Raw genomic sequence first — 25,125 nt, 5'->3', positions numbered from 1 at the left:
TGACCACTTCCACTTCATTTTTTTTTTTTTTTTCCATACTGGTTATAGGGAGAAACAGTTATGTAACCTGCAAATCAAACAGGTGGATTTGGGAAATGAGGAAGGAGTTCTGAAATGATGACTGCTTTCTGTTGCCATTGAGGTTTATCCAATTTAACAGACACAAGATGACTCAACTGGATTCAGAGCTACAATAATTGCTGAGGAAGATAACTGTGGATACATGGGGTCATTTGGATATTATAAACAAAAGACATATGAATACTGTGAAACTACCAGCAGAAAGTCTCATAAAAACAATGACCCAGGGGCAGATCCAAGTTTCATGGGGCTTGACATTTATATAATTTTGGGGGGCCCTTTATACAAAATTAAGTACAAAAATGAATACTGAAATGAAAAAAGTCACAATAAGTTACTGGAACTTTGGAGACTGAGATCCTTTTTTCTCTGGCAACTGCCAGAAATTCTCACCCAGAAGTGTTTGCTGATTGCAACCTCACCTTTGCTTTCCCCTCCAACACTGAAACTCACAACAACCCCCCGGGTGCACAGGGGTACTTGCAAATGAGGCCTGGCCATTAAGCTTCGCTGGTAGCATCCTCTGCCTACAAGAATTTTCCGCTGTAGCTTACTTTATCTTGTTTGAGAAGCCTAAAATTACCGTGAAACATGACAGAAACTTTCCTTCTGATGCTTGCCATTTCATTGTAAGAACTAAAACCTCGCACACCTATCCCCTATCTGGACCTCGGCCGCGCAACTTGTATCAGTCCTAGGTTTTACGGGTACCGGGATGGTGTCCAACTGGGCCTCGGGCTACTCACCACGCTGCACGCCCACAGCCGGAGCCTGCGGCGACCGCACTCCGCTTGCGGCTAGGGGCTGGGGGCGGGCAGCGCGCCGGAGGGCGAGCCCGGGCCGCGCCTCCAGCTGATTGGCCGGGCCCGGCCCCTGGGGGCGGGCTCTCCCCCCCAGCTCGCCAGGCCCGGGGTGGCTATATTGGCACCGTTCCTGCTAGGTCGGGTCGCTTCCTCGCGCTGGGCTGGACGCAAGGAGAGGGCTTCTGAGGGCTGTGCGGGCGCAGGAAGCGGAGCGAGGCTGCCGACTGCGAGCCGGAGGCTGCGGGGCTGCAGTGCGATGAAGCAGTGGCTCAGCGAGCGGAGGCTGGCGGTGTGGCGCGACGGGCCGGCCCGGGGCCGGGGCTGCTGCTCCGGAGGCTGCTGAGGCGCCGCGGCTGCCGGCGCGGAGAGCGGCAGGCGAGAGGGAGGAGAGGCAGCGGAGCGCGGGGAAGCCGGCGGGGCGGCAGGCGTCTCTGGTTGGCCTCCCCGGTCGGGATCCCCCCGGTGGAACCATGCGGGTGGCCAAGTGGCTGACGGGGCTGCTCTACCAGCTCTCGCTCTTCATCACCAGGTCTTGGGAAGTTCACTTCCACCCCAGGCAGGGTAAGGTCACCGCGGGGCGCCTTCAGCAGCGTGGTGGGGCGCGTGCCCGAGTGGGACGGGCGGACGGAGGCGGGGGGAGCGGTTCTGCCCGCTGGGGGACCCTGGCCCAGCCGGGACTCTCGGGACTCCGGGATCAGTCAGCCCCAAGCAGCCCCGGAGGTTGCGGCTGCGCGGTGTTTCGAGGAATCGCGCGCGGGGCACACGTTTCCCTCCGGGGACCACGCGGCGGGGACGCGTGGGGCAGGGTGGCGCGGGCGCCCGCGGGGCACGAGTTGGCGGCGGCAGGGGGGCGAAGAGGGGCGCGAGAAGGAGGTGCTGCTGAGGGCCCTGAGTGTCAGGGTCCCTGTTTGGGGAGGGTGGAGCGAATCGGGGTTGTGGGAAAGCAGGCAGGCACACTCACAGAGCGCACGTGTGTGTGTGTGCGCGCGCGCTCGCCAGCGTGTGTTCTTTCGTCGCGCCCCGCCGGGGGTATGGGGACCTGGGGCCTCGGCTCTCTGGCTGGGACGTTTGGTTGAAGAAGTTCGGCGCTGGGGAGTTGGAAACGGGTAGGGGCTCAACGGCCTTTTCGTTGTGGTTGCAGAAGCCTTGGTGAGGACACTGGCCTCCTACGAAGTGGTGACCCCCGCGCGGGTCAATGAGTTCGGCGAAGTGTTCCCAAAGAGCCACCACTTCAGCCGGAGGAAGCGCAGCGCCGAGGCGCTGGAGCCCACGCCGTTCAGGACCCACTACCGAATCCGCGCCTACGGCCAGGTCTTCCAGCTGAACCTGAGCGCCGACGCGGCCTTCCTGGCTGCCGGCTACACCGAGGTGCACTTGGGAGCCCCTGCGCTCCGGGTTGAGGAGCGCCGCACGGCGCCCCCAGACCTGCGCCACTGCTTCTACCGCGGCCAGGTCAATGCTCGGGAGGATCACACAGCCGTCTTCAGCCTTTGTGGAGGCTTGGTAAGCGCGCTCGGGTCCCTTGGCATTTTCTTGGGATCCATCCTTGCTTGTTCAGGGAGCCGGGCATTGGCTTTTCCCGAATGGGCGGTTGGTTGACCTAAGAGATCAGAGTGGGCCACCAGAGGGATTAACACCTAGATGAACCCAAGCCAGAGGCCACTCCTTTCTTGCAGTGGGGAGAAGGGTTTGGAGGATCAGCATGTCTCTCCCTGCTGGGCAAAATTGACCCTTCTGTGCAAAGCTGCAAGAAAGAGTGTCAGATGCTGAGCTAGTCAGGGAGGTGGGGAGTGGCTTTCTGCTACACAGGAAGTGTGGTTTCCAGCAAGACAGCAGCCTCCTTCATTCAGACACACCCATTCTGGACCATCTATTAAGGCAGACTCCCCTGAAGTTACTTAAATTTATTCCTTGAATGAAGAATGATAGAATGAATAGAGAATGAATAAATGAAAAGGTTTGAAAACAAAGAGTTTTTGTTTGTTTTTTTGTTTTGTTTGGGTTTTTTTGCTACTATGGGGATGGCCATTAATCTGTGAAGTACAGGATGGGGAAAAGGTTGAATATGCCAGTTTAAAATGCACTGCACTTAAAAATGTAGAGCATCTACAAAGATCTGGTGCCAGCAAATGAGAAATGATCATTAGAGTGACGAGTAAAGGATGTGGATTTTGTGAAAACCTCATTGCGGAGAGAGGAAATGAAATAAAATATTGGGTTCTATGTGTTTTATTTGTTTCTCTCCCTCTGAAACAGAGGTTCTAAACTTTTTTTTTTTTTTGCCATCAACTTTTCAGCATTCTAGGGGAAACCCAGGGCCTCCTCTCAGCATAATTTAAATGTGTAAAATAGCATACACGTTATTTAATTGGCTTCCTTTTAAATACTAACAGTAATCAAATGTTACAAGTATTAGAATTTGTGGTGTCATAATACATCCTTCTTTATTAATGCGTTAAATAATATCTATTGGGGAGGGGACTACTTACTTCTATACTTTTGTAGTGGTAATGAGAATAAACAATCCGGATAGTTTTGTATTACATTACATTAGAGTTGAAGTAGCTATTATTTTATTGCCAACAAAGTCACAATGTCTGTGGTTTTACCTACAATCATAATTGAAGGAAATGTTATGTATCAGAGGTTAGGGAAAATACAGATGTCTTTCTCATCCAAGTTCATGGAACCTCTGGTTGAGAACACTTACATTAAAACATATATGAACTCACTTTATCATTAACTCCTCTGATACATACGTGTTCAAGAAGAAACAACTAAGAATTTGGCTACAGGATTCTTTCCAAGTATACTAGCTTTTGTTGGGCAAATTTTAGATGAGTTTCAGAACACCAACATTGTTTACTCTTTGATGAAGTAGAAAATTGATAACAGTTCTTTCTAGGCCAAATGTAATACTTCCTTTCAGGGTAATTGGTGTAAGATGTCTTCCTGGGTGTGAGTATTGGTCATTACTAAGTAGATTTGGAACACCTCTTTGTTCTTTTTTCTGCTATTATCTTGATATATATATGTATGTATACATATATATATATATATATATATATATATATACACACGCCTTGGACAGTTTTCTTTTCGGCTGTAGATAAGTGTAAAATGCAACATCAGAATGGCAGAAACACACTAATATTTACACAGCCATCTACACATCAAAGGAAAGAAAAATATTCTCTTTTCTAGAACCTTTCAAAATGTTTAATTTGTCTAGAAAATTCTAGATTTACTACCACAAATTTGTCATGGTCAGTATGTTTTCTTGATTTAGTATTTAAGGCATGGAAAAAATTCCAGATGGGAAGCATTATTAGGAGTGATGTTTCTGCTCATGTTGATTCATAATTTTTGTGTAGTTCAAATTATTATTCAATATCTCCTTTTTGAAATCAAAAAACAGTTGGAAATGTTTTAAAGTCATAACAGGAGTTCATCCTTTTCCTGTCACTGTGTCAATTTGGATATAATTGTTTAGTTATCATGCATTATTAATTTGATTTATGTATGTACTTTGCTTTTGGTAGACTTACTGATATTATCAGAGTTTGAGTTAACATCTAAAAACATATTTTCGTACCTATGTAACTCAGCTTTATCTCCATTTCTCTGTATGTGTAGGGCTGCGTTGAGGATATCAGTCACAGCAGAGATAGAAAGTTTCCAGTAATACAGCACATAACTAGAGGTATCAGGATCTAAAAATCTTTTAGAAGTATGATCAGGACCCATTATAAGTCTAAATCACTGATGAGATTAGTGACATTTCTTTGATTTTTCTCCCTTGTGATATTAGCACTATAACGGATATTAGCTGTATATTTATGATTTTTTTATTTCTACCTTGACTCTATCCTTAGCACTCTTTAGAATAATAGTTTCATCAAATGGTGGAACTTCTGGTAGGTTTTAGAGTCCATTTATTATTATATCAGATTCCTGTTTTTTAGTCTCAGATTAATCTTTAGATCCAGATAAAGTTGTGTTACTCACAACCTGGACCAGCTGAGTTTTTGCAGATCCTCCTCGATACAATGCCCAAGATGTCAGTAATGCTCACATCCAGCCCTGCTTCCCAGCTCATCTTTGTGACTTTGCATGTGTGCGCCTGTGATGATTCAGCTTTGATTTTTGTCAGTCCTTTAAACACTAAAGTTGAGATTTACTGAAGGATTTTTAGAGCCAGTCCTATTGAAGTTCTCTTTTGCTAGTTGCTCTTTGCTTTTAGTTTTGCTTTTAATCGTGAATGGATGTTGTACTTAATCAGATGCTTTTCCTGAATATATTGAATGAGTGTGTGACTTCCTCATTTTTTTTCTGCTAATGTTCATTGTCATGGCTGGATTCAAGCAAATGTTGACCATTGACGAAAACTGACCTCATACAGAGCAGCAAAGTGTTCTGAGGCCTCTGTATTGTTTGGGAGGAAGGTGGGGAAATCATACCGTCCTCCAGTTCCTCTAGCCTCCGATGTCCTTTGTGCCTCAGTCTCCTTGCATTTTTTGGCACCAGCCGCTGAATTCTGGGCCTGAGAACTTGTGACTTTTCTTTGCTCAGTTGGGGCTCACTGAATTTTTCCTACCTGGGCTCTCTCTGTTGCTGCGTATCCCTCTGAGTTCTGGATGCAACACCTAGTTGGCTTCTTCATGTGCAGCCTTCAACGCAGGGTCACTTAGCTCCTGCTGCAGTGCTCTCTCCACATAAGGTGGTTTGCTGATGCCATTGGTAATCTTCCAGACCCCTCTAAGGCTCTGAGACCCTTCATGGCATATGAAAGTCTAGGGGGACTTGATCCCTCCCTTCGCCAAACTCTGCCACACCTCTATTTCAGTGAGTGCGTGTGTGTGTGTGGGGGGGGAGGGCGGGGCTTGTAGAGGTCCGTCCCTTGAGTCCCACATAGCATGCTAAAGCACTTCTCTTGGCAGTCCTCCTAAACTATGTAACATGCCTTCTGCCTCCAGGGCCTTAAACCCTCAGTGGAGAAGTCAGTGCACATACATCTTCCCAGCCGTATCCATTGCCTCCATCGTTCTTTTCTTCCTGGAATCCACTGAGTTCCCCTTTCATATCTCATTCATTTGAGCTGTTCCCCTTCCATCTTCCCATTTGAGGTAGCATCTACCTTTCCTTTCTCTGGTGGCTACTGAGGAATGTGACTTTTAAAGGAAGGGAATACAAACCAAGTTACTACTTTCCAAATATCTCTGTACATACAACCATTTAAAGAAATTGACACCACAACATACTTATTGATTTCATTCAGTTGCTAGTGTTGCATTAACCTCAAACATATAAACTAACGTTTTCTTTTAATTTCTACACAGCTACTTTTTTTCCCCACTTCTAGAAGTCTTAGTATTTATGTGTTTTTCTCTGTCACTAAACCACTGAACCATGACTTGTATTGTTTAGTTTTCTTAAGTGTTTTGGGCCCAAGAACCAGAGGGGCTGAGTCTGCCAGAAATTTTCTTTGTTTCCTGTGGGTATAACTTTTGCTTTTATTTCTTTTTTTTTTTTTTTTTTTTTGCGGTACGCGGGCCTCCCACTGTTGTGGCCTCTCGCGTTTTGGAGCACAGGCTCCGGACGCGCAGGCTCAGCGGCCATGGCTCACGGGCCCAGCCGCTCCGCGACATGTGGGATCTTCCCGGACTGGGGCACGAACCCGTGTTCCCTGCATCGGCAGGCGGACTCTCAACCACTGAGTCAGCAGGGAAGCCCCGAGTATATAAATTTTTATATGCCAAATATCTTTTTTTTTTTTTTTTTGCGGTACGCAAGCCTCTCACTGCTGTGGCCTCTCCCGTTGCGGAGCACAGGCTCCAGACGCGCAAGCTCAGCGGCCATGGCTCACGGGCCAGCCGCTCCGCGCCATGTGAGATCTTCCTGGTCTGGGGCATGAACCCGTGTCCCCTGCATCGGCAGGCAGACTCTCAACCACTGCGCCACCAGGGAAGCCCTACTTTTGCTTTTCTAATCTTTCTTTCTCTGTAACTTTTCTTTCTTCTAAGTGTAAGTATTTATCACATAATTCAAACATTTCTGATTATTTATTTTGACATTTCTAAAATCTATAGTAGATATGAAAATAGAGCCAAATCATAAATTTACCTATATGTAATATAATGGCTAATCAAACTCTGTTTTTAGTTCATTGATAAAGTCACAGAATATATAGTTATCAGGCGTTAATATCTCTAGATTCAACTCTAAACTTTGTTTTCATGGCCATATTATCTATTTTCTCATGATGTTGATACACTCTTGCCAAAGTAGAGGTCAGTATTCCATAAGTTGTAATATTTGGGGCATATCCTTGTCAGAATGGCATATGTAAATTGTACGGAGGCTATTCCCAACAACCCCTGTCGCTCTACCAGCTCTCTTACATTACCTGGTTGGGTTCCCTTCTTCCAAAGGCCCTCAGGGACTAACCCGACTGCCTAGACAATTAGCTTCACTGTTTCTTGGTGGGATTTGAATCAATGCAGTCTTTTTGGTTGAAAGAAACAGTTTCCAGATGTCATAAAACCAGACATTGCATCTGGCTTATACAGTATTCTCACGGAGCAGTGGCTGTGTGTACTTTTTTGAAGTTTCTCATGTGAACCATTCTGTGGCATGTCAGGCACTAATGCCCTCTGATGACTGATTATTTAGGTGCTGTAGTACCTCCACGTTCAGACAGGAAATAAATGTACGGAAACTATCAGTAGTGTCTTTACCGGTTTTTGTCTTCTTAGAAAACTTTATTTTTTAAACTTCCTATTTGCTCAGAAGTCACATAGCCTCAGGTCATTACACATGCCATTCTGTATTCATATTTTTTTGTTGGAAAACTCATAAGGATCCCTGTTAGTTATTCCTATACTTAGTCAAATACTCAAGCAACACTAGGGAGAATTTCTTAGGCCTCTACCTTTAACATTCGCGTGTTAGCCTAGGTCCTCCACGAAGCAGATAGTAAGGTGGGATTAAATGTGCAAAGAGTTTAATAGGGGAAGTGTCTGTGTTAGAAAAAAGGAGCGAGCAGTGGAGTCTGAAACAGGTGAAGAGAGGATGAAAATGTTGGGTAGAAGCATCCCAGGCTTCCGGGCAGTCTAAGCAGGGTTCAGCAAAGCACCCCTCAAGCCAGATTTGCCTGGGACAACGGTGCCTTGCCTCCTAAGAATGAGTTTCCTCTTCATATCCTTGCCACACTCAGTTACTGTCTGGAGTGGTGCATGGGAGATATGGCTGGGGCACACGCACGGGTGGATCTCAAAACCTGGAGTGGGGGTACTTGGTCAGTTATGCTCAGCATTCTCAGGGCCACCACATAGTGACCCCGGGCACATGTACACACACTCAGTGAAAATAGTCTTTTAAATACTGTTAACAGAGGCGTACAAGGAGTGCTGGGTGAACTTTGAGGAAGGAGGGAGGAAGAGTGTTATGAGACCTGGGCTGGAGGAGGCTTCTCAGCTGGACTTCGAGGGATGAATAAACATTTGGGGATGTGAAAATTCAAGGGCTTCTTGTGGGTCTCTGCAGCTGAAGAGTAGGCTGCATTAGGAGGTGAGGGTGAAAGGTAAGGTTGAAGTCGGATTAAGGCCTGGAATGTACTGCGAAAGCGTGAAGGCTTAGACTGTAGATGGTGGGTTAGTTTGATGTGTTGGGAGGGGTCTGCCCTTATGCACCATGGTGCAAGGAGCAGGGGAGGCAGCGAGGTGCTGAGGAGATCACCACTGCAGTAAGGAAGAGCAGGGAGTGGGAGCCGCAGGAAGCAATGTGGTTGCAGTGGCGAGAAGAGTTGGGTCCCTGTGGAAGGTGCACTATGAGACCAGTGGTTCTCAACTGGGGCAGTTTTGTCCCCCCGGGGAACATTTGTCAGAGTCTGGGGACACTTGGTTGTCACAGCTGTGCAGGGGGCAAGGGAAGCTACTGGCATTGGGTGGGTAGAGGCCAGGGATGTTGCTAAACATCCAACAATGCCCAGAATAGCCTCCTACAATGAAGAATTATCAAAATGTCAGTAGTGCTGAAGTTAAGCCACCTTGTAGGAGACCCATTAGAATTTTGGACCAGAAGAACAGACAACCAAAATGGTTCTAATGACTCTGACTTAAATGACTGAGTGATCCTGTAGCCGTTAACCAGGAAAGTTAATAACAGGAGAGGTGCCAAGAAAGTGATACTTATTCTAGAAACATTTGTTTGATTCTCTCATAGGTTTACTTTAATCTTCATAATGGTTTGAATTTATATTTACTCTTCTTTTTGTCTAGAATGTCCTTTGCCTTAAACTCCTACTCATCTTTCCAGATCCATCCTGAGCCTTCTTTTCTTTGTCCCATCTTCTCTACAAAGAGCTGACCAGGTTGTATACATATATCTTTGTCAAGTAATATTGCTTTATAACATTTTGACAATATATCATGAACATCTTTCCATTATATACCTACAGAGTAGTTCTTTATCATTTCTTACTGTTTTAAATTTCTAATTGTTATAATGACTTTGGGCTTTATGTCTCTGCAGATGTTTTAGTAAGAGGATGGCAGAGGCTGTCCTGAGAACCACTACCTGGACCCCACAGGTCAAAGAAACGTGGCCATTTCTTTGACAGTTCTCTCCACTTTTAGTGAGTTCATGTGACCTCAAATATACCTCAGTGCCTACAAAAAAGAGAAATGTTACAGAATTCACTCCTTGTTAGTGATGTTGCTGGGACACTATTTATGTAGCTGAATCATTTGGCTGCACGAATCTCGGGTAGATGAGTCCAGAGTCTGTCTTATTTTCTTGATCCTCATGGGTAGGATCTCATGTGGTGAGAGAGCAGTGTCTTTTTAGGTGAGTATCAGCAATGTTTCCTCTCACATTTATGCTGGAGATCTGGAATTGCCCTGTGGAATGGGGAATAAAGAATGCTACTAGAGGAGAGAAGACTCTCTTTTCAAAAACTTTGCAATGAATCTTCTGCTTTAGGCTTCTGTGGCCAATTACATATTCTTCATATCATCGATTCATTCATTCAATGTGTGCTTATGTATAATACGCTATTTCCTAGGTGTGGTCAGTGGTGTTATAATGAGGAACTGTCAGGGGAAAATATCTTTTGCATTGAACAGAGTACCCTAAAATAAAGATGAATCTCAGAGTTAATCTTCATGACCTTTTATTACATAACACTTACCCTCTGCTTAGGGTAAAAAAGGGTAGCTGTAACATTTGTGTTTTTAGTGGAGACTTTTCCATCCTATATCAAACTATACTCACTTTCAAAACAGTTACTGACGTCATTTTAACACACATTGTCTTTCTAAGGAAGTTAGGTAGATAGAATTATTTGTTTTGTTTTATAAGTCATGGAACTGAGGTTTGAGATATGAAGTGGCTTGCCCAAGATTCCATGAGTGCAGACCCAGGACTCATACTCAGGCTTTCTTATTACAAATAGCATCAAACTGATTCTAATACGACATATGATTAAAGATTGAGAAACTAAACATTTTAGTCTTCATGGTAGTAATTACCAGTGATTCAGTCCTTAAATGAAAATCCAATTTTATTAATAGTTGAGAGCAATCTGTTACTAAAATAAATTCTCAGTATTGGCTCTAAATAATTGCCTTGTTTAATAGTACCTTTATTTTGAACTAGTTCTATAGCCGCCAGTGCTTATGTGATAACTGTAAATGATTTGGGAAAAGAGTCCAAATGGTTTACATTTTGTGCTTGTTGTTTTCACCCTTTAATAAAATCTGAGAGTACATTATTATTGGTGGCTATAATACATGTGTTTACCATGTATTTAGGGAAAAGTACATGAATGAATGTCAAAATACTGAAATAAGAACAGTTTGGAAAAACTATTGTATAAAAATTCTCTAAACATAAAAATTTTGACCTATGAGAGTAAATTGGAACCAGTTGCATAATCACTTGCTGCCTTGGCAAATGGACGATCATTGCTTCAAGTAAATGGGAACCCTTTGCCCAAGTGAAAACTAGTTATGCTACTTTTAATAGTCATCAAAAGAAAGACTTTGGAATTTGATTGGCATTTCTCATGAATCAAATTGCAGTGCCCCTCCGCAGATAGGCAGGTTGCTAAAAATATGGCATGATCTAAATATAATTCTACGAACCACCTGTTTTATTAAGTCCTCCAATGCCTTACGAGGTTCCTTTCCAAGTTGAAAAAAAAAATTAAGTGCTTCCTTAGGAGCCTTTAGGCAAAGCTCTAATTTTTTTATTTTTTGAAGAGAAAGTCCTCTGCAGTGGGGTGGCTTATAGAAAAATGGCTGGAAGCAAAATGCTTTTAAGTCCTTCATTGATAAATACGGGCAAACCCCTTTGAGGACAAATTATTTTTTCTTGAAATTACTCTTTTAAGCATGAGGTTTTGTTGAAGAAAAGGCCTCTGAGTTATAAAGGCAGTATTATTAGCAGGCTAGAGTGTTCTAGCATGACTAAAGGAAGTGCTGATGGACTCGAAACAACTATATTCATCTTTCACATGAGAGTGCAGGTTGGACCCATGTGTGGGTTTATTGGAACATTATCATAGAAGTACCCCATAGTCAGAGTTTGATCCAAAAGGTATATAAAAAAAGTTTTCAAGGTATAGATATTTACAGTATTGTTTGGGGAAAGTGTGACATTATTCAAAATCGTTTTGGGATGAGTAACAAGCTGCCTCATTCCTGTTTGTATCTTTTACCAGGATGCTATCACATTTCTTCTGCTCAGCATGCTTTTTAAAAAAGGTAGAAAGTGATTTTTTCCCATGGGTCCATTTACTCAAGTTTCAAAAGTAGTCTTTGTTACCTCTAAGTATAGTTAATTATTTTTTCTGGGAAAGCAAAGCTGGAATTTTGGTATGTATTGAAAATAAGGGATTTGTAGTTATATTTGGAAAATAAACACTGGTAGAATGAATGAAATATGCTAGAGTATAGTATACTTCTGAGAAATAGATGAATTCTTTATAAATTTTCCTATTTTACAGACTAGAATTTCAGTATATCTGATGGAATTTCCTTAATTTTTAAGCCTTTTAAAAATGTGTAATCCTGGGGCTTCCCTGGTGGCGCAGTGGTTGGGAATCCGCCTGCCGATGCAGGGGACACGGGTTCGTGCCCCGGTCTGGGAAGATCCCACATGCTGTGGAGCGGCTGGGCCCGTGAGCCATGGCCGCTGGGCCTGTGCGTCCGGAGCCTGTGCTCCGCAACGGGGGAGGCCACAATGGTGAGAGGCCCGCGTACCGCAAAAAAAAAAAAAAAAAAAAAAAAAAAATGTAATCCTAATATACTAGCACATTATGTAACCAAGAGCACCTACACATTTTACTTTTCAGCATTAAAAGAAAACAAAATCATGTAACTATATCTCAGACAAGTCCCTAAACTATTGTAACTTAAGAATATTAGAGGGAAAAAAAAAAGGATTACTAAAGGGTATATGGGGGGAAAATCAGGTACTTTACCATGTTACCAAAATGTTTATTTCGGGCTTCCCTGGTGGTGCAGTGGTTAAGAATCTGCCTGCCAATGCAGGGGACATGGGCTTGAGCCCTGGTCCGGGAAGATCCCACATGCCGCGGAGCAACTAAGCCCGTGAGCCACAACTACTGAAGCCTGTGTGCCTAGAGCCCGGGCTCCGCACCAAGAGAAACCACCACAATGAGAAGCCCACGCACCGCAACGAAGAGCAGCCCCTGCTCGCTGCAACTAGAGAAAGCCCACGTGAAGCAACGAAGACCCAACACAGCCAAAAATAAAATAAATAGATAAATTTATTTAAAAAAATGTTTATTTCTACAGATATGTGTTGAGTGCCTGCTACGTCTCAGGCAATGTTTTAGGTTTGGGAACTGTAAAAATAGTAAAGCCTTTGGTACCTTTAAGGAGAGGTTGATGTGGTAATAATTATGAATGTAAAGAAGAATTTATGACTATAATTGCCCTAATCATTTAAACAGCTTGCAGTGACTATTCAGTTAAAACAGTGATTTACATATGCTCTTTACAATGGAATTTAAAGCAACAATTTCAAAGTTATTATCCCTAAATAATTTAAAGATAATTAAGAAATGAAAATGAAGCCTCATTCACTAAAACTGTGCTTATCATAGCATCCATAATTTAGTTATTCATTTCTGAATTGGTTTTTCACAGAAATACGCTTCTCTAAGTGGAAACTTGCCAAGTTTTACATGTAGGTAAATGTACCTTTGTGTATTTGGAGGCGTGGTGAGTGCTTTCCAGTGTCAAGCATAATGAGTGCAGCCTGCCCCTACCTGTTGAGCTTCTGCTGTGTATCCCCTTGTTGGCAAAGTTTCAGCCTCACTGTTCTCTGTCACTTGAACCTGCCAAGCTTTCCCCGTCACTGGGCCTTTCAGTCACCGCTCTTCTGTTTGCAGTGTTCTCCCAGAGTTTTCCATGGCTCCCCCCTCGTTATTCTAGCCTCAGCCTAGAGTGCCTCCCCCCACGCTCTGGGATTCTCTGTCTCCTTGCCTTATTTTCTTTATTGTACTTATTACCACCAGGCATATTACATCTTTATTATCTGTCTTTTCCCATGTAAGTATGAATTCTTGGAGGGCAGGGATTTCGTCATGCTCACCTCTGGATCTCTAGCCCCTAGAACTCTGCCTACTCATTAAGTAGTTTTCAGCTGTCTTGTAGGGTTTATCAGAATTGGCGTATGATCACTAGCACAGTGCATTGGGTTAAGGCACGAACTGTGGAGCCAGCCTAACTGGGGTCACATCTTGGTCCTGTCACTTACTAGGTGTAAGCCTTGGACAAGGTACTTAACCTCACTGTTCCTCATTCATCTCACCTGTAAAGTGGGGATAATAATAACTTACCTCAGTTATTATTAGGTGGAAATAAATTATAAGTGTATAGGAATGATGTCTGCTGTATAGATCCGAGTTAGCTATTGAAATTATGATTAATGCCTACCCTCACCAAACTAGAGAAAGAGATTTATTGATCAGAGCTGACCATTTGAGGGATTCTTTCCACTCTCTTGACTACCAGTGGGTGCAAGTTCTTTCTGTTTCATCCCTTGCTGTCTTAGCAGCTGCACAAAGATATTATTTAATCTTCTGAAGTTATTGCTTTGACTATCCTTCCTCCTCCCATTTCTCTTCAAACCTCTTGATAATTCACCAATGGAGCCCTTCTCAGAATGTTTTCAAGTGCCTAAGATAAATTACAAAATAAACCAATTTTATTGAAATACAGTTATCAGGATATTAAAAATAATTATGTAAAATTTTACCTATTATCACATTAAATAAGATCTAATGGCAGATCTAATAACACAGTTGTTGAGCATAAACAATATTTTGAGATCTCAAACATCTTCACGTGATGAAAATATCTGCTCTCCACTGGCAACATCACTGGGATTTGTTGCCTACATTCACAGTTGAAGAAAATTCTAACTTTCAGTTATAGGTTCATGGTAATAAAAATGCAATTTTTTTCTCACCTGCTTATGAACTCTTTATATTATAACATCCCTACATTCAAGAGTTCATATTCTAGCTCCAGCTTGTGTGTCCAGATTTGTCCTACTTCTCTGCTCAACATAACCTGAGTTTACAAAAAGTAGGAAATAATCTCTTTCTTGGTTTAACAGATATTTATTGTGTACCACACTGGCTGTGTGTCAGGTACTGTATAAGGCAATGTAAATTCAGGGCCAGGTCTCTTCCTGTATGAAGCCTGTCTAATGAGGGAGAACAGTTATAAATAGCAAACGAATATATAAATACAACATTGTAAGTGCTCTGAAGAAGTCAAACAGTAGTAAACTCTAAAAAAGTAATTATTTTCAGGATTAGGGGTAGGGATGTGGTTACCTAGTTAGCTGGTAAAGGAAAAACTTTCTGGGTAGCTGCTCTTTGAAGCTGAGACTTGAACAATGAGATGGAGTCCACCAGGCAGGGGGCTGTGGCAGGAATGTGAGGTGAAGAGTGGGAATTGGGAACAGTGTATATGAAGTACCTGAAGTGAAAAGGATGCTATACCTAGTCCATCCTGAATCCATCTGCTTTCTCCCACCTCTACCTGTACTGTTTCTAATGAATCCTTCTAGCATTTCTTCCAGGCAAATAGAAATATTTAGGTTTTTTTTCCTTCCTTTATTACACAATGGTAGTATACTATACATCCTGTTTTACAGTTTTATATTTTGGTATAATAATTGTATTGGAGGTCTTTCCATATCACTACATAAAATGTTTATTCTTTTTTGTCTATAACAACAAGATATTCCATTATATGGTTATACCATAGTTTATGTAAATATACTTTAACAATGGACTATTGAATTGGTTCCAATATTTTGCTGTTAAAAACAGTGCTTTAGTTAGTAACCTTAATTATGTTAGCTCAACATGTGTGGAAATGTACAGTATCTGTTGGATAAATTTTCAAAAGGGGAATTGCTGTGTTAAAGAACAAACACATTTGTAGTTGCCATAGATATTGCTAAATGCTTTGCACTGTGATTGCACTAATTTACATTTTCAACGGCTGTGTATCAGAGTGCCCATTTTTCCACAGACACATATGAAGTATGTTATAAAACATTTAGAATTTTGCCAGTCTCATAGGTGAAAATGGTTTCTCAGTTTAGTATTAATTTCTGTTCTTCCTGAGTGAAGTTTAACATTTTTTTAATGGGTTTTGAGTCATGGTTAGAATGACCTTCCCTATTCCAAAGTGAAAGGGGCATTCTCTCATGTTACCTTCTAGTGCTGTTACAGTTTTATTTCAAAAGTTTACATCACTGACCCTTTGGAATTTAGTCTGTGTGGGATGTATCCAAATTATTTTGTCCAGATGTCCACATGTCACAATCTATTTATTCAATATACTCTTTCCTCATTGATTTGAGATGCAGTCTATATACTAATAATACTAAGTCCTGTGGTTTAGGATTTATTGCTTGCCTTTCTTTTCAGTTCATTGGTCCGTTGGTCTCCTCACATGCCAGCATTGGAGTATTTAACTAATGTGGCTTTGTAATATTTTAACATCTTATAGTGCTAGTCCCACCTCACTGTTTTCTTATAATTATCTTGGTGATTTCTTTTTTCTGTATGTACTTTGGAAGCAGTTTACATGTTAAAAAAAATCTGTTGGTATTTTTTTGAGATCTTGTTATATTGAGGAACATGGCAAGTGGTTTCTAAGTTCTCTTCCTTTGTTCTCCAGTAGACCTGACAAATTTGTTTTATTCCTGGGCATTTAACCTTTTTTTTGTAAATTGGATTGCTTCTTCCATAGTATCTTCTCACTGTTTTTTATACACATGAATATTATTGAAGCCTGTGTATTTTCTCACTGAATTCACTTAGTTCTTATAGTAGTTTTTCAGTTAGTTCTTATTTGTTAAGGTATACACGGATGTTACCTATGAAGATGAAAGTTTTAACTCTTCCTTTCCAATTTTATGTTTCTAATCTTTTACCTAATTCTGTTGTCTAGGACAGGTGATACTGGGCATCCTTATATTCCTGATCTAAGTGGGAATGCCTTGCATGTATCTTTGTTATGCATGATACTGTCTTTGGGCTGTGATAGAGTTTATCTTGTTAAGGGAGCATCTACCTATTTATATTTTATTGATATTTTTAAGATCAAGAATGTTTGGTGATTTTTTTCAAAAGACGTGATTTTTTTTCCATTTGTGTAAGTGGTGATGATGAATTAAGATTTCCAATATTGAGCCATAGTTACATTCTTATGATAAACTTCACCTCGTCGTATATTTTTCACACATTACTGACTTTTGTTTGTTAATACAGTTTCAGAGTTTTAGCTTGATATTCATATGTGAGCTTGTCCTGTATTTGTTTTGTTTTTCTGGGTGGTTGTTTTGTTTTGTGCTGTCTTTACCAGGCTTTGCTATATGTTTGCACTAGCTTCATAAAAATAACTTGGATTTTTTTCATTTTTGGGAACAGTTCAAATAACAATGGAATTATCTGCTCTTTCAAGGTTTGGTGGAATTCCTCTATGAAATCATCAAGGCCAGGAGTTTTTGTGATGTAACTCTGACATCTTTTTCTGTTGTTTGGTAGAAAAGGGGTCTGTTTGGATTTTTAACATTTCTGGAGTCATTTTGGTAAATATTATTTTCCCAGAAAATTATCTCTATCATAAGTTCTCCCTCTCACTGTCTGTTTTTCTGCTTTCCTTAGGCATTCGCATCTGGTAATCTTTCTCTTCCAACTGCTATACCATCACTGTCACCATAATTCAGGTTTTGTTACCTCTCTTCTGGGCTATAGCCTCTATCTTATAACTGCTAGTATTCTACCATACAGTGTCACTAGATTAAATTCCATGTCTTACAGTCTTATTCATTCCTTTAATATATGTTATCCAATATCCGCTATGTGGTAGGCATGACAGACATGCAGAGAAGAATACAGTCAAAGCTCTACTCTCATGGACTTATATGTTGGTGGATGGTATCAGACAAGAAACAAATATAAATAATAATCTCTCAGGTAGTGATAAGCATTATGGAGAAAAATGAAACTGGATAGTGGGGATAGACGTAGGAGGCTGGGTAACATTTTTAAATAGGGTCATGAATGTTGAGTAGGGACCTGAAACAAGTGATAGTGGGAGTGATCAGGGAAAAAAGTGCTTGAGGCAGGTTTAGAAAGTGCAAAGGTCCTGAGGTGAGAGAATATTTGTCATGTTTGAGGAATAGCCAAGACATCAGGAATGGAGCTGTAGAATGAGCCAAGGTAGAATGGGAGAAGGTGAAGTCAGAACTGTTGGTCATCTGTGTGCTTGGAGGGGCCGGGTGGTGCAAAGGGGTGGGCAGATCACGCAGGACATTGTGGACCATGGTAAGGAATTTGAATCTTACTGAATGACGTGAAAAGTCATGTTACTTTTTTGTATTTGTTTTTTTGATTTGAGAGCAACGTGATCTAGACTTAAAAATTACTGTGACTCCTCTGTAGAGACAATAGAGGGCTATTGATTTAGTTCAGAAAGGAGAGAAAGTTAGGTTAGATCATGGGTGTAGTGATAAAATTTGGGAGAAGTGGTTGGATTTCAGTTATACCTTGAAGGTTGAGCCATTTACATTTGCAGATGAATTGAATGTGGGATTTGAGAGAGACCCATCCTTGGTTTCTAAGGATTTTTGTCCTAACTATCTGAATAATACTGTTGCCATTTACTGAGGAGGGAGCATTGAAGAAATAGCAGGTTTGGACTGAAAAGAAAGAGTTTGTCTTTGGACATGTTGAGGTTGAGAATGCTACTAGGAAGTGTCAAAAAAGCAAGTTGGATGTTGGATTCTGGAATTCAGGAGACAGGTCTTTGACAAAACTCCTCAATGGCTCCCCATTGCTTACAAATTCTAAATTGCTAGCGTCACATTCAAGATCTTTTATCTGACCCCAGCCTTCCTTTTAAGTCTTGTCTCACTCTATTACCTTACATAGACCAAGCCAAAGAGGCTTTCTTACTTCTAGAATGTGCTAAGCCTTTGGCCATTTTAATGCCTTTGCCTATGCTATTCTTTATACCTGGAATACCTGTCATTTCACCTTGGTTTACTGGAATATTATCCAGTCTCCGTGACTTTATACATAAGAAGGAGAAGTGAGCCAGGAAAGAAACATCATGTTTAGTTGATGCCATTTAGTGAATGAACTCCTGGCTGTCTTGTTTCTGTGCTCTCACGTTAACCTGTGGCACAGCGTGCTTTCTCTGCTTAGTGACAGAAGAAAATTAATTTTTATTTTCTTTATTTCCAGATGGGAACATTTAAAGCACATGATGGTGAATATTTCTTAGAACCTATAATGAAGGCAGATGGGAGTGAACATGAAGATGATCATAACAAGCTACATCTTATATACAGACAGGAATTAAAGAGGAACTATTTCCTGCAGTCTCACAAGCCTTGTGAAGTTTCAGGTAAACTATGAAGTAAAACTCTTTACAGTAAAAATATGATACTATTTAAATCTTTTTCAGGTTAGAATTTACATATTTTCCTTAAATATTGATATATATGATATTTTAAATAAATTTTCTTGACCTGTAAGGATCCATTAGAAATTATCTGTAGAGAATTTTGTTGTAGACTAAATTTGAATCCAAAAATGTGTTCAGTAGAGTTGACCCTTGAACAGCATGTTGGATAAGGGCACTGACGCCCTCACAGTTGGAAATACATGTATAACTTTATAGTCAGCCCTCCTTATATTCAGTTCTCCATCCATGGATTCAAACAGCCATGGTCATGTAGTACTGTAGTACAAATTTAGTGAAAAAAACTCACATAAGTGGACCCGTGCAATTCTAACCCGTGTTGTTCAAGGGTCCACTGTATCCGAGATTTGTAGCAAAAAATCAGAAAACTTTTATTTCAGTCTGTTAGTCACAGTAGTATGATTTTTCTCAGCAGAATTTTACATGATTAAAAAAACTGAACCTAAGTAACAATAACATGTTGCTCGATTTTGCATGCTTTTAAATTTGCATGAAGGAAGCATTGCAGATCGTTTTCTGGGACTTCTTTGCTTAGCATTGTTTCTGAGGTTCATCTACATGGGTACATGTAGCAGCTGTTCATTTTCATTGCTGAGTATATCACGGTTCACATATCCATTTTCCTGTTGATGAGCTTTTGGGTTATTTGCAGTTTTTTGCTATTATAAACAATGCTGCTGTGAAATTTTTTGTCCTCATCTCCTGTGTTTGAGTTTTTCCAAAGTATACACACATAGATACTAGAGAATTCCACATTGTTTTGCAAAGTGGTTTTTATCAGTTTATATTTTCAGCAATATATGAGAGAGATGTGTTTTTTTTCATTATTTCCTATAAAATTCAGACTAATGATTTATCATAGATCGGAATCTAGGAATTGCCAGTTTCTATAAAGTGTAAGTCTCTTGCTAGTAGAATACTTGTACATTGCATAGAAGTTGTATTAAGAGTTGTGTCCATATATGTACATGAATCTTCACTGTATCATTTTGTCACTCTGTCACCCTATGAAGAATGGAGAAAAGCACCTGCAGTTATCATCAAAGTACAAAATCTAGACAAAAGAGTGGGATTAGAAAGGATTTATTTGAGATTGTAGGTGTCCATAAACTATAGTTCCAAACACTGCGATGCCATCTGTTTTGGGATATAATGATATGTAGGCCTTTGAAGGTTTTCCCTGGGAATGCACTTCTTAACCTTTGCTATTATAGGAGTGCCATTTTGGAGTGGTTCTCACTGTGTCTAAGGCCGTGTTTTAAATCTATTGACACAATAGATGCCTTTCTTATGCTTTTAATATGAGCATAAGGGTTTCATTTTTGTGGCTTCAAAGAAAACACAAATGGGTACAGCTCCACAATAGAATTCTACAGAAGGCAGCTTATGCTTGTTCTGATCTACCATTCAGGAGCAGCTTGTTTAATGAATTGTTTAGCTTCTTAAGAAGAAAGCCACCAAGTAGACACTCTGAATGCATAAATGTTTCACATAATGATATGCAAGGTTTTGCATTCACAATCAGTGTTCATTATCAGAAAGAGAATGGTTCAAGAAAAGCCAGGCCCTTTTGTTTAAAAAACCAAAAAACTTATACTAAGTTAGATTTATTATTTATTTAAAGCTACAAATAACAAGCAAGTAGAAAGCTATGGGATTTACTTTTAATCATGATATTATTTCCCACATTTATCTACTAAAATGTTAAAAGTAGTATCATTCTTTTCAGTTCTTAAATTACCTACATTTTTAGGTATAATTGACATGCATATTTTTAATCGCTAAAAAAGGCAATCAATTAGTGGCCTAAATACTTACCTGTTAATCATCATCTTGTTAGTAAAAATGGAGAGTTATAAATGTAATTAGTAAAATGTTATCAAAGGCTTTTTTCTTCTTCCCCAGTTCACACATTGTTGTTCAGAAATACTTGCAGAATCTTACGTATTCTAAAGGTAAACCTTCATTCAAGAGAATTCTTCAAATAGGTAGGCCTAAAGATTTAGCGCTTGAACCAAAAGGATTAATTGGAAAAGGAAAGGTCATTTTCCCCCCATATTTCTATTGATTTTAATTCATTACAACCCTAAAATGTTGTAATTCATAGTGACTTCTGCCTTGATGAATTAGATTAAGTTGTTTTTAACATCAGATTTCACCATGTGCCTTGAGGCCATACGAATTATATTTGGTAGCCAAACCTAAGCCTTTGTGGATGCCAGGTTCCCAGGTAGACATCAGACTTAGTCTAAGTAAAATCCAGTGGAAATAGCAAAACAAGCCCATAAAACCCATGAAATGAACAAACAACCACATAGTAACAAAATTAAAACCCAAGGGAGAGGGAAGCCCTGAAAAGCCTGACAGGAATGAAAATAAACCTCTGGATTCTGTTAAGTGTGGTTCTGCTGTTGTTTATCCTCCAAGGCGGATCAGAGCTGGTCTGTGTTCTTCAAGGGACCCGGTGAGCCTGGCTCCCTTTCTCCCATTGCAAATTTATTCATTGAGTCCTTAATATATATAAAGGGGGGAACTGGGTAAGACTTGAGTGTTTCTCTTCATTTAGGTTCTCCAAGCCCAATGGGTACAAAAGAACACAAAAACAGAAAAATTGCAAAACTGAGCGGAGGCTGCCCTACCTGTGTTAGGAGCAGATCAAGCGGCTGAGCAACAAAAATTGCCCTGGGTTTCACCAAGGAGGTGACATTTAAACCATTTAATTTTCATTGTGAAGGATTTATCGGTATTTTCTAAGAAAAAAAAAAAAGGAGGATGGGCTTATATTAAAACGTCTGCGGGATTTGTTTTAGTTAAGTATGCTAAGAAGATAGACATAGAGATAACTGCCTTTGAAAGAAGAGTTTATTACTTACGGTCCCCAAGAGATGGGGACATGCCCCCCTGGGTCTCATGGAGAAGCACCCAGCTTGGTCAGGAGGTGAAGGAGGGAGGGAAAAGCATGGGCAAAGGCCTTGTTTCTGCAGTGATGGGAAGTTGTTACACAGGGTGTCTCCTGTTGGGCAGAAAGTGAACCACTGATCACAATTTGTGGTTTGTGGTCGGAAGGTTCGTAATACGGTTTCAGTGTGCTTGTTGAAAGCTGGACTGTAGCGGACATATAAACATCTTTGGCTGTTAGTTTGGTCCTGTGATTAATGCCAACTCATCAGTTACAAAAACTACAGCAGTTGGTTAGGACAGACCTCTAGATAAGGGGGAATAATATTTGTGTCCTCAGCGTCCTGATGCGTGTGAAGGAGAGTGTAGGTGGTAAGGGAAGATGAGGCCGTGAAGGCACACAGGCCGACCGAAAGGGCTCCAGGGTCTTGTAGGCTATTCCATAAGCCCTGGGGAAATGAAGAACTTCCAAAACAGAGACATCCTCTCTTATAACGTATTACTCAGCTGGCAGATTATTGTTAAAGATAACTTTGGATTTGAATAAGAAAAGACTGAAGGCAGAAAGACGGAATCCAAGAAAGCAGCTCTCTTGTCAACAAAGGACATGTCAAACAAGTAAAGTGCACCTAAAGAATAAATTAAAGATGATTTCCTTAACGCATTTCCTTCAATTTTGATGGTATGGTAAAGATTTTTTTTTGTGAGTGATCAATTTGGATATTTCTGTGAATGTCTGAGAATTGTCTTCTTAATAAAATTATATTTAGATATAGATGATTTCCCTTTCCTTTAAAGATAATTAATCGGCATGTGTTTGGGGAAACCCAGAGGTATCTTTAGTGTCAGCAGAAGCCACGGTTCACTTAGTAAGCTGGGAGTCAGGGAACAGAGTTCTACTTCTGGCTCTCTAACTGACTTTGAGACCTTAACCTCTCTGGGTCTTAACCTAGAGTAGGTAGTGAATGGCTGATGAATTTAATGGTTCCTATTTAAGTCAAGTTTAGGAGTTTCTATCTTAGACACCTCACAGATACAGGAACGCAGTTACCAGAAATGAGTGAAGTGAGGTGTCATTAGGACGTTGAGGTGTCCTTAGGGCAGTGGAATAGACATGCTTCTTGCAAAAGGTGCATTGGAAGTGTGGGACCATTATTACCAGATCCTTTGTATCTTACAAAGAAGCTGAAAATCTAAGATTTTTTTTAAGTGGGGGAAAGAGTTAGAAACATGAGAGCTGAATTTGGCCTGTTGGCTGCCAGTTTGCAATCGTTTAATGATTTCTAAGGTTCCTGACATTTATAACATTTTATAAATTTGTGGGTAGAGAAGGAGGTGCCATTAATCTAGGAAGAGAGGATTGTAAATACGGCCGTGACAATGGCCAATATTTTGAACTAATAACTTGTTAATGGTATTTTTAAGAGTCAGCTCAAGCTTCTAAATATTTATAGAACTGACTATAGAGATGTTACTGATTTGCCCACCCTTTATTAAAACTACTCTCTCAAAGATCTCTTATGAGCTTCTACTTGCCAAAAGCAATCATCTCTCTCAGGCTTACTGTTACGTCATTTGGGGGGATTATTTCTCACTCTTGATCAACTTTGGCTTCTCTGACACACTTTGCGTCCATCTTTGCTGCTTTTCTTTCTTACCTTTCTTCCCATTTCGGTTCCTGGTCGTTGTTACTTTACCATCTTCTAAGGTAAACACTTTTTAAAAGTGCTCTTCTTGGCTACCAGTTTACACCATTTCTTATATAGTCTGTGATTTTTTGTACTTCTCTAATTTTAACTACTAACTTAAACGTTAGAGAACTTAAAAATGTTTATATTCAGCTCGTCTTGAGATGAAATCTCAGGTTTACAACTGCGTGATGCTGATGTTTTCTTGGATGTCCCAGCGGCATCTTAGACTCAATACATCTAAATCCGAAGCCATTCTCTCTTCTATCTTGCTCTTCACCTGCACCCCCAAAAGAAGCCTTTATTCTTTTGGTGTCCAAATTTATGTTTAAATCAAGCACATGCTGTAGTGGAAACTTAACAAGTATTGCTTTTTAAAGCCTTATTCAATTAACTAGAAAAGACTGATTTATATTTGAATAACAAATTATTTGCCTCACCCACTCAGGTTTTCCTGTTTTGCTTTATTTGTTCATCAGTATTCTAAAGTGCATGGAGGTAGTTTACTATTTTCCTAAGTGGCTATTCTTCAGTCTTATTGAACTAGTAATGTTCTTAAGTTAAATTTCATCCCAAACCAAAGAAATATCCTAAACTGTGAAATTTGACCTATTAAGATTTTGAGACTGTGAATGCTACGGAATAGAAGATACATATATATGGTTCTGTGCTTTTCAAAGCACTCTTCATAGTCATATGTCACTGATCCTTAGAGTAATTCTGAGCTATAATCATCCTCAACTTATGCATGTTTTCTGTGAGGGGAAGACCTCGTGGTGCTGTGACAATTGTTTGTTCCACACACACAGGGTTATTTTATTAGCTGACCTGTTCTGCCAGTTGTGTGCTCTGCTTTGCCATGATTGTGAAATGCGCGTGTATTTAAGAATGCATTCCAAGGGGAAGAATCAGTCTGCTATACCTGATGCTTATTTTGTGTTGCATTATTAGGCCTGTGGCAATTCCCAGAGCTTTGAAGTCCTATTTTATGTGTGAAGTCTTGTGTTATCTAGTTTTACTTATAGTGAAGTTAATGATTCCCACATTGGGTGAATTGTGTGAAATGGGCAAATGAGGAAGGGAACCAGTATGTTAGGAACCAGAAGGTATGTTTATCCAGTCTGTCAGGTGTATTTTGAAAGGCATATATCACTATAGGTAACTGAAATCCTCTATATTTTAACTGTGGTAACAATAGTTCTTTCCAGGAAGGACTACCCGAAAACTACATACTCTTTAGAATTAAACAGTTTTTAAAAATCTTCCTTTCTCTGTATTGGGATTACATATTTCATACTATATCCTTAAACTGGAGAATGTCTTGCTGGTAGAAATAATGATTCATTCTTCTAGTTTTGAAGCATAGTTTTTTTTCTTGATGTTGTTTCTGTACTAGCTTGGGAATGAATGGGGAGAATTGTGATTCTTGAGGTAGAAGAGAAACTATTATAGTTGTGACCCCTGATTGGAGAGTAAGCTACATCAGAGTCTTAAATATAATAGTGCCAAACCACTTCTCATATTTCTGTTAAGATTTGATTACATCTCACTGTAAAATTTGAGCTTCTTGTTTGTTGCTAGGAATCCTGATGTCAACTTGTTCTG

At 40.4% G+C, this 25,125-nt stretch overlaps 1 protein-coding gene across 1 annotated transcript in view; it reads left to right on the top strand.

The window, feature by feature from the left end:
• The first annotated feature begins 1,341 nt into the window (after positions 1-1,341).
• Positions 1,342-25,125, top strand: part of ADAMTS20 (ADAM metallopeptidase with thrombospondin type 1 motif 20) — a 194,168-nt gene continuing 170,384 nt past the window's right edge. Inside the window, exons 1-3 of the mRNA XM_060026168.1 lie at positions 1,342-1,445; positions 2,026-2,387; positions 18,694-18,856. Coding sequence (XP_059882151.1) covers positions 1,355-1,445; positions 2,026-2,387; positions 18,694-18,856 — 616 coding nt within the window. The 5' untranslated portion in view covers positions 1,342-1,354. The remainder of the gene's footprint in view (positions 1,446-2,025; positions 2,388-18,693; positions 18,857-25,125) is intronic.

Source organism: Delphinus delphis, chromosome 11, assembly GCF_949987515.2.
Source record: "Delphinus delphis chromosome 11, mDelDel1.2, whole genome shotgun sequence".
NCBI classification, from domain to species: Eukaryota; Metazoa; Chordata; class Mammalia; order Artiodactyla; family Delphinidae; genus Delphinus; species Delphinus delphis.
Note: the sequence above shows the minus strand (reverse complement) of the source record. Positions and strands in the feature narration are given on the sequence as shown.